This window comes from Podarcis gaigeae (assembly GCF_964106915.1).
Source record: "Podarcis gaigeae genome assembly, chromosome: Z".
NCBI classification, from domain to species: domain Eukaryota; kingdom Metazoa; phylum Chordata; class Lepidosauria; order Squamata; family Lacertidae; genus Podarcis; species Podarcis gaigeae.
In genome coordinates this window covers 47,337,503-47,347,611 of record NC_139691.1, presented here as the reverse complement: position 1 = coordinate 47,347,611, position 10,109 = coordinate 47,337,503, and the positions used below count along the sequence as shown (strand labels likewise).

Sequence of the window (10,109 nt, the reverse complement as noted above, 5' to 3'; positions counted from 1 at the left end):
ACAGAAAAGCTACCTTTGCACCTGAGAACACAAAAACGGTGGAGCTAAAAACACACACACCCAAACTGCATTTTTTTCAGTCAGTAGTGGACCTTCCTGCTAAATGTAAAGCATAGACCACTAATGAACAAAATACAACAGGTGTTCTTTTATGTGATATATCCAGCTATCTGCACTACTATACTTGCAAATGACTTTAAAAGGCATGGCTTGCAAGTCCCCTTCAGGTTTGCACAAACCCACACATCTGGTACGGTGGATACCAAGTTATTATTTAGTGCATATCTATATAACATACACGTACATTTCCGTGTTCCTCCCCCCTTTGCTGCCCTGCTCAACCCACCTCCTTTTCCATTAGAGCCTATTCCCACTCACAGGGCACCCCTACCTTCACCAAGATTTAGGGTGAGGAGAAAAGATTTGCAAGTTCTTTTTTTTTTAATTAATTTTTATTCAAATTTCCAATAACCATTCCGTTTATAATTAAACATCCAATTTAACTTATACATTCTTTTAGACTTCCATCAGCCTATCTGACAATTTTCATATTTATCACAACTTCTCACATTTCATACATTTATGTTGCACTTTGACAATCCCTATTTTATCTTCTCTTTTAAGCGACATTCCAGTCTATTTTTTCACAGAGCTTCTTGAAATCCAACAAGCGTTATTTCCTGATCACACACAGTTTTCATATACTCTGTAAATTTGTTCCAGTCCTCGGTGAATCTCTGATCGCGTTGGTTTCAAATTTTTCCGGTTAATTTGTCCATTTCTGCATATTCCATCAGTTTCATTCTCCATTCTTCCCTCGTTGGCATTTCTTCCTGTTTCCATTTTTGGGCCAACAAAATTCTGGCTGCTGTTACTGCATATCTAAATAACTTCACATCTTTCTTTTCAACATCACTCCCTAATATACCTAGTAACAATGCTTCTGGTTTCTTTACAAAAGTATATCTCAACATTTTTTTCATCTCATTATAAATCATTTCCCAAAAGCATTTCACTTTCTTACATTCCCACCACATGTGATAAAATGTTCCTTCTTTCTCTTGACATTTCCAACATTTATTACTAACTTTAAACATCTTTCCAAGTTTCACAGGAATTATATACCATCTATATATCATTTTCATGACATTTTCCTTTATCTTACAGAACTTTAATGCAAATCTATCTCCGAATGGGGGACTGATACGAAAGGGGGGGGATGTCTTATTCACCTTCTTCTTTGCTACAATATATCCATTTATTTCAAATTGTCAATGTCAAAAGGGACTAGAATCTATAAAATTCATAGAAAGAAGGTGATTTCCCAATTCCTGAGACAATGGGAAGGTTCCCTCGCCCCCTCCCTCCTTGCAGATAAAACATTTCATCAGCTTGGGAGTCAAAATGGTTTCAGCACGGTCCCCCTGTGCTGCTCCAGACATGTGGTCCACATATCTATGTACATGCTTGGTTGGTACATTTATGAACATTTATATATAAAAGACCTTAATTTTTTTATTTCAGTATAATAACGCCTGTCTTGTAGTGGAAAAGAATACACATTCTATGATTTATTTTTTATATTTTATTTAACATTTTCGGTGATTTTTTTTTCAAGAATGCTGTATTGATCAGAATTTACATTAATGAACTTTTTTTTTTAATGACTTAAAATGATTTGGTCCTCCTCTTCCGCGACGCATCAAGTTTTGCTGCAACGACCAAAGTCAGCCAGCAGGGGGCAAACGCCTCCTTAGCATCCCTCCGCTCCCTCGGCATTCTCCGGCCTCGCTCGGCGATTTCCGTAGCCTCCAGAGAGGGCGAGAGGGGAAAAATAACGTTGCGCTCAAACCCCCCCCCGCTCATTCCGGCCGCTGACGTCACCGTCCCCTCGCGTGGCCGCGCGATGTTCCGCTTCCCTTCTCTTCCCCCATCCCTCCCCGCCGCCATCCCGCAAGCAACCTCAGCCACTGCCCAATGGTTCCGGCCCTCCTTCGTTCCGGCCCCGCCCCGTCGCTTTCGGCCTCTTTTGCTCGGAAAGCTTTTGCGCCTGCGCAGCCGGCGTGCTCTCCCCTCCCCCACTGGCAACCGCAGCCCCCGCCTTTTGGTTCCGGCCCTCCCTCGTTCCGGCCCCGCTCGTCGCTTTCCGCCTCCTTCCCTCGGAAGACTTCGTCCGACCAGCCCCACAATCCCCGCGCCTCGGCAACCCTGCTGGGCTCGGGCTTTTCCGGCAGCTGTCGAGACCTGCTCGGCTAGTTCCGCCGGCCCCTTGTTGTCGCGGGGGCCAGCGTCTGCCCCCCTCGGCGGGCCCGGCTGGGCTTTGCTGCCCCCCACCGCCCGCTGCTCCGGCTGCCCCCCCGCGGCCCTCGCCATGGCGGCTTTCGGGATCCTCAGCTACGAGCACCGGCCCCTCAAGCGGCCGCGTCTGGGGCCTCCCGACGTGTACCCGCAGGACCCCAAGCAGAAGGAGGTGGGGAGAGGGGGGCGGCGGCGGGGGGGCGGTGGGTCGGAGGAGGGAGGATGTCCTCTGTGGGCCATTTGGGGAGGGAGCTCCCTCTCGCCCCACACCCACCTGCGGGGAATTAGACACCCCCCCTAACCTGAGATCCAAACCGCCCCCTGCCGAGTAAGGGCCCTTGTGTTCGCATTGCCTGCCCCCCGCCCCATGCCAGATTTATAAGGAAGCCGGCGTTTCCCTCCCCGCGCCCCGGTCACATAATCGTAGGGCTGGAAGGGGTCCCGACCAGGGCCATCTCGCCCAGTCGCCTCCAAGGCAGGGATGTTTTTTCCGCCCTGTGTGGGGCTGGAGACCATGGCCCTGGGAGTATGAGTCTCACCCCGGGTGCCGAGGGAGCTCAGCAGCAGGCAGAGGGAAAGTGTGCTGTGCTTGGTGTGTGTAGCGCTGGGGTGTTGGTGGGACACAGCTTCTGGCCCAGCGGCAACCTGTGACTGCATGCCAGGCAGGTGCGCTGCTTTCCCCCAGCTGCTCGCCGCCCCCCCCTCCCCTGGCAGCTCACAAGGAGGGTGCTTTGTGCCGCCTCTCTCTTCCTTCAGCTCTCCCCCCCCTCCCCAATAGAGGCTGGGACATGGAAGCTCCCCATTCTTAGAAAGTAGCACCTGTTGGAGGGCGGCATGCCTCCAGGAACCAGTTGCTGGGGGTCACAAGTGGGTTTAGGGCAGTGCTACAGCTGGGTCCAGCTTTAAGGCTTTCCATGAACATTTGGTTGTGGGTGCTTTGAGAGGAGGATGGCAGGGGGCTGTGATAGAGCATTTGCTTAGACAGCCCCAGGTTCAATTTACAGGAAGGGCTGGGAGAGATTCCTGCTTCTGAAACCCAGGAGTTATTCTGAAACTGTCAGTGTAGACCAGGGCCACTGTGTCCCAGTGGCGTAGCGTGGGGGTGCAGGGGGGGCTGGCTGCACCGGGCGCAACATCTGGGGGTTAGGGTTAGGGGGCGCAAATCCACGGGTTAGGGGGTGCAAATTACTTGCCTTGCCCCGGGTGCTGACAACCCACGCTACGCCACAGTTGTGTCCCACAAGCTTCATTCAGGTACCCCTTGGCATGTCCTCTTTAAACATTGATATTTAATTGTATTCTTTATTGCTTCTTTTATTTCTTTCATTCCATTTTGTTATGTTTGCAATTTGAATTTTGTGGGATGCAGGTTGTAATACAATATAAGAAATAAAAGAAGTGATAAAGAATACAGCTAAGAAGTGGGCAGCTACTAGCACAGTTCATTACGCTTGCTACAGCAGACCGAAAAAGCATTAGGTGGGCAGCCAAGGCCGTCAACAATTTTCAAGAGTTCCATGCTGGGAGAATGTTTAAGAAACACTGGTGTAGATAAGCGTCCTCAGCTGCATGGACCCGTGGTTTGATGTGGTATAGAAAGAACCTCCCTACATTCTAATGATTAGATAAGCAAGTAGCCTGAGCCAGCAGAGCTTTTATGTTCATAGCTAATAGCCTCATATAGACCTATTACATTTTCAGTATCGTGAAGTTTCATTGGATAGATGCCATGTTGTCGGGAGTATGATTTGTAACACAGAATATATGGACCTTCCTGCCTAGAGATATATGTTTGGGCCCTTTTCCATGTCTGCTTTCTAGGCAGGCTGTACAGACATTTTTGCTTCAATCAGCCTTTGACTAGGAGAATTTGATGGCTCATTTATTCTTAACTCTTGTTTGAAATTTATTTAGTGTGCTGGGATTTTGTGACATTATGCTGGTTGTTGCAATGATTTAGATATGCTCTTTTAGGTTCTGATTTTTTAAAAAGAAAGTTTATTAATTCTGGATTTTATTGATTTGATATTAATGATACTGGTTTTACGATCTTATTTTTGTGAGACTTCTTAGAAAAACATTGCTTTTGAAAAACAGAATACCACTTCCCAAATAAATGACATCATGACTATCCTGCTGGAACTGTAGTTCCTAATGTTTTCAAATGCAATCACAAGGACTGCATTGCTGGATCATACAAAAATAATTGGTAATATAATTTCTTAAGCAGAGCAGTGGAGACTGGCCCTCAGCTTACCTCAAGCCAATCCCCATCTTTCTGCCTCTCTCACAACCAGTCAACTTACTTACAGTCTGCCTGCATTTGATTCTGGCTATGCCTGGCTTTGGCTCTGGCTCTGCCTGCTGTTGGTCTCCATGCCTTCTGCCCTACCATTCCCAATGGGCACTGACCACCACTGCGTATGTGATTACAAGAACTGTTCCTTATTGATTCTGCCAAAGCACCTGGTCTTAGATGCTTCCTCCCCCCTTTCTTCTGCAGGATGAGCTGACAGCTCTCAATGTGAAACAGGGTTTCAACAACCAGCCGGCTGTCTCTGGGGATGAGCATGGCACTGCCAAAAATGTCAACTTCAATCCTTCCAAGGTGAGAGGCTTGACTGTTCTGAAGGTGCACCTGCTGCAGCCTCCTAAGTGATTGTGGCTGGGTCCTGTGGAACAGCACCAGTGTTTCAGCTTCGGTGTTCTACTGGCTTTTTGGAGCTACGATCATTGTACTCTTTTGCTTCAGTGCTATCCACCAGCTACCTGGAGCTCTAGGGATATAATCATCACCCCAATTTGTTAATTTGCCTTCTAAAGAACTGTCTCAAGGCGATTTACACTAAAGAAAATTGAAAACATTGAAAAACAGAAATCAGTTTAACGTTACTAAATTATTATTATTTACTGGGTGTTCCTGACAGATGACATGTGTACTTGCTATCCCCTGCTTCTCCTGATTTTGGATCCAGTGTTCTGATTGCAGAGGGGTGGGTCATTTACAGCGGAAACGGGAGAGCTGTTGTGAGCGTGTGCATGAAAGCTTTGTGCTGGGTTACAAGGTGTGACGTTCAAGCTTTGACACCCTGCAAACTCACCTTGGTCTGCATCCTGTAACCTACCAGTTTCTCAATACAGGTGGAAAGTGCCTTTGGTCTGGGAGCATGGTTCTGCTATCTTTCCCTTGTGTGTTCATGTGTGTGTGAGAGAGAGAGAAAGAGAGAGTGTGTCTTGGATCCTCTGCACGAAGCTTTCATAGCTGAGATGAAGACAGTATGTGGCTGATGATTAACGCCGAATGTGCTGTGGCTAGTGAGTCTTTGCAGAGTGCGGACAGCAGGGTCTCTTTGGGAGCTCCACCACCTCGTTCTTTTCCATTTTCCAGATCAGTTCAAACTTTAGCAGCATCATTGCTGAGAAGCTGCGCTGCAACACTCTGCCTGACACAGGCCGCCGAAAACCCCAGGTGAACCAGAAGGATAACTTTTGGCTGGTGACAGCCCGCTCCCAGAGTGCTATTAACAACTGGTTCAACGATCTGGCTGGGACCAAGCCCCTCACTCACCTGGCTAAAAAGGTACTTCCCCCTCCCCTTTTTTCTTTTAGCTTAGGCTGCTAGGAAGAAGGGGAGGGGGGAGTTGTAGTGTAGGGATGGCTGAACTGTGACCCAGAAGCTAAATGACCTCCTCCTTGCTGTGATTCTAGGATAGACCCTTTGCTAGGAGGGAGGAGAGATGTCTCTGAGAATAGAGGCTAGAAAAGAAAAGAAGAGCAGACTTGAGTTCAGGGGCTGAATGGGAAGAGGATAAAGAGGAACTATTTGGGACAGTTTGGAGATGCAAGAGTGATTCAGAAGAGTTGATAGGCATGGAATTTGGTAGAACTTTTGGGGAGGGATTTCCATGGCTGTGGCAGAAACTGTGGCACCAGGTCATATGTTGACTTTCCAAATATGGCCTTCTTCTCCTTATAAGGAAAGACCTCATCTACACAATACATAGAAAGCAGTATCAGTTTAAACAGTCATGGCCTCCCCCAAAGAATCATGGGGAATGTAGTTTGTTAAGGGTACTGCAGATGAGGAGATCCCTATTCCCCGCTATTAGATCTACATTTCTCACAGTGGTTCAACAATCAATCTCTTCCCAGGCATATCTGGGAGCTGTAGTTCTGTGAAGGGGATAGGAGCCTCCTCACGACTCTCAGCCTCCTTAACAAGCTACATTTCCTAGTATTCTTTGGGGGAAGCCATGACTTTAAGCACTTTTAACTTCTTTCAAAGCTGGGGCAGAACAGGAGCACTGTTCGTTTGGCATCCACCAGCAAGCTGCCTTCAGCTCCAGCAGTTGTTGTTGCTGGACAGCCCCTCTCCAATTACAGCTCTCACCCTCCACCCTCCCTCTGTCAGGTGCCCATCTTCAGTAAGAAAGAGGAGGTCTTTGGTTACCTAGCAAAGTACACCGTGCCTGTGATGAGGGCAGCCTGGCTGATCAAAATGACCTGTGCCTATTATGCAGCCATCACAGAAACTAAAGTGAAGAAACGGCATGTCATCGATCCATTCAGTGGTAAGGACTGCTTCTTCCCATTGCAAATGCCATCTAGACCCATACAGCAGTGTGGGACTAGACAGGCTTGGGTTTCTTGGAGATTTCTTCTTCTTCCAGCTGTTGCGCATCATTATTCTTCAAGACCATGCATGGGCCAAATGTGGTTCCTGGGTATTATGGATGGGATGGATGCAGAGGAGCGGTGGGAGGCATCAGCTAGGGAACCCCCAAGGGAACCCCTCAGACAAGAAGGCTCAGAGCCAGGAGATTGGTGGTGGTACAATGATGAGTGGTCAGAGGGATAAGAGGTGTTGGAAGCATAAGAGATAACAGGGTTTAGTGAGCAGGAAGAGGCTGTGGCCGAGATAAGTCCAGAATCAGAGGCAGAAGAGGAAACTGGAGTGGATTGGAGCCAAGAGGCAGAGATGAGTCAGGCTGGTGAAGAGTCACAGGTGTCTCCCACTCCTGCTGCAACCAGCTCTTCCCTGCCCCTTGTTTCCCAGAACCAGAGGAGGTATGAAGAGGGTGGAGTAAGGACAGGCAAGACAACAGAGTCTCAGATTGCTTGAGAAAGAACCAGGGGAGGAGGAGACTTAGGGAACTGTAGGAAGGCAGGGACCTTCAGTCCCCACAACTGCCTCATAGGTTCAAATTCTACCAGGAAGGGTTGTTGTGCCCTCTAGGCGTGGCCTCCTGAGCTACCCTGTTTCTTTGAATAAAGAGTTCACTGAACTTGTGTGAGTTACTGCTGACCTGCTCCTGGCACCAAGGCCTCTTTATATGGCCCCTGAAACCTTCCCCAGGCCACAGCCCTCACTGATCCTGCTTTGCAGACCTAGCATCTTTGCCTGGATGGAGAAAGTTACTGCTTCTTTCTTGCCTGAATGGAGGAGAGAGAGTGAGAGTGAGAGAGAGAGATGGGAGTGGGTGTGTAGAAACAAGCCTACTGGACATTGGCAAAGTTGACATTAGTTGCTCCGTCCCCTATGCCTCTGGCCTCGCCCACCACTGGCATGTGACTCTGGGAAGGTTGTGGTCCTCAGGCTGAAAAAGGCTCCCCACCCTTGCTTTGAGACCAGAGGTGGGGGACCTGTGGCTTCCACATGTAGTTGGACCATAGCTCCCCTCATCTTGATGGCTGGCCTTTCTAGACGGGGCTGATGGTCCAACAACATCTGGAGTGCCACAGGCTCCCCACCCTTATCCTTGACCTTTGGTACTTGTCTGCTCATTTATTTCTCCTGTTCCTGGGGCAGGACCAGCTTGTGCTTCTGATGCTGCAGCTCAGCCTCTTGAGTCCACAGCTTGCCCTGGCTTCCCACGACTCCCTTCTTTCTTCCCCCTCATCAGTGCGCTTTTCTTTCCAGCCCTTGAGGCCCAGCCCCAGCCCCTTCTACCTCTCCAGCAGCTTTTCTTTCCTTCCAGAGTGGACGCAGATCATCACCAAGTTTCTGTGGGAGCAGCTGCAGAAGATTTCGGACTTCCATCGGCAGCTGCTGGCACAGGCCTGTGCATCTCCCTCTAGCCTCATGCCCCAGGAAGTGGAGTACTCTGTGAAGCAGTGGGACTACAATGAGAAGTTAGCTATGTTCATGTTCCAGGTGAGGGCAAGGGTGTAACTGCTCCTTTTGACTATACTTTTCCTTTTCTCTTGTCAGAGGTTCAAACACTCTGGCTCCCATCTAGGGAAAGGTCTGCTCAGATCTAATTCTTTGCTTCCAGGATGGGATGCTGGATAGACACGAGTTCCTGACCTGGGTTCTTGAGTGTTTTGAGAAGATTCGACCAGGCGAAGATGAACTCCTGAAGTTGCTTCTTCCCCTTCTGTTGCAGGTCAGCTTACCCCCTTCCTCTGCAACAACCACGACAAGCAGGACACTCCCTGCCTGCAGACTTAAGAGTCTGAAAAACATGGCATGAAAGGAAAAAGGGACAAGGAGAGAAGAGTGGAAGGAAATAGTGTTGGGCCCCAGTTCTTAAAACCACAAATTTGTTATAATAACCAGCTTGAATGGAAACAGCTGATGGGGAAGAGGCGTCAAATGCTAGCTGGTCTCTCAATTGTGCCTTGGGAATGAGTCCATCTCTTCCTCTCCCTTGATAGAATGGCTGCTGGTATGGCTGCCCATGACATGTTTGTTGTGAAGGAAGATTTTTGCACTGACTGATACCAGGTCAGGAAGACTGGAGCCTGGAGGATAGTTGTTTCTTCATCAGTGAAGCAGCTACAACTTGGAGCTTCTGTAGGAGCTGGAGGCTCTAACTGGGCCCTGATCCAGGCATGTGGCTTCCATGCACTTTCCCCTGCTCCTGAGTAGCCAGCCAGGCCCTTTGGCAGTGACTCTGGAACTCCTGCGTGCCCAATCACTCCAGTAGTCCCTGGCAAAGATAATGAGTAGCGGGTGGGAGTCAGAGAACTGCCCAGGGATGCAGGCAGCTGGTCCTGGGGCCATTGCGTCTTCAGGGTATCTGGCAGTGTAGTGACCTGGTGGAAGCTCCTTCTCCCCCTTGGTCCTTCTCCTCGGCTTCAAAGTCTGGCCAGGGTTGAAGTTGCTCTTCCTGTCCAGAGCTGCTTTGCATGTAGAGGGGCAGGTCCTCCATCCTGGCCATGAACAAGTTTTCCTTCCTTCCTTTCTCCGCAACAGTATTCCGGTGAGTTCGTGCAGTCAGCCTACTTGTCCAGGCGTCTCGCCTACTTCTGCACCCGCCGCCTTGCCATACTGCTGGACAGCATTGGTGGGCATCCTGCCCACCACCTCACGGCGCAGAGCACCCCTGCTCTTCCATCCACACCCACCCCTCAGCCGGCTGCGGGGAACCCCCCTCCCAGTCCATTCGGTGACCTGCTGCATTGCCCACAGCACCGCCCTGTGGTTTATGGGCTAAGCTGCATCCTCCAGGCAAGTCAGGGTAGAGGCAGATGCCTGGTCAGTGGAGTGATGGACGGTTTAAGGGGGTGGGGGTGGGAAAGCAGGCACATCTACTGTCCAGGAGGGTTTAGGCAACTGGTGGAATAGGATTGTTCATAAAAGGGACTTTTGGGAAATCCTACAGATATTTACCCTTTTACTGGTGTGATCATTTTAGCACATTGTCAGAGAACCCTTTTCAGCCGAAGGGACCCATTCCCTTCTGGGCAACCTTCCAGAGGAGCAGGGCCAAAGCATAAGTGGGTGGAGAAATAAATGTAAACTTTACCTTTGTACAGTAGCTTAGTTTCTGCACATACTTGCACACCTCTCTCCATCCTACATTCAG

General features: G+C 49.3%; 1 protein-coding gene across 14 annotated transcripts in view; it reads left to right on the top strand.

Annotated features, from left to right (window-relative positions):
* The first annotated feature begins 1,954 nt into the window (after positions 1 to 1,954).
* Positions 1,955 to 10,109, top strand: part of MED12 (mediator complex subunit 12) — a 52,080-nt gene continuing 43,925 nt past the window's right edge. For 7 of the 14 annotated variants that reach the window (XM_083721097.1, XM_083721096.1, XM_083721106.1 and 4 more), the window contains exons 1-7: positions 2,130 to 2,470; positions 4,802 to 4,906; positions 5,687 to 5,878; positions 6,710 to 6,869; positions 8,277 to 8,452; positions 8,574 to 8,684; positions 9,497 to 9,751. In XM_083721097.1, coding sequence (XP_083577223.1) covers positions 2,372 to 2,470; positions 4,802 to 4,906; positions 5,687 to 5,878; positions 6,710 to 6,869; positions 8,277 to 8,452; positions 8,574 to 8,684; positions 9,497 to 9,751 — 1,098 coding nt within the window. In that variant the 5' untranslated portion in view covers positions 2,130 to 2,371. Of the gene's footprint in view, positions 2,471 to 4,801; positions 4,907 to 5,686; positions 5,879 to 6,709; positions 6,870 to 8,276; positions 8,453 to 8,573; positions 8,685 to 9,496; positions 9,752 to 10,109 lie in introns of all 14 variants that reach the window. The other 7 variants (XM_083721103.1, XM_083721102.1, XM_083721095.1 and 4 more) reach the window with 4 other exon arrangements.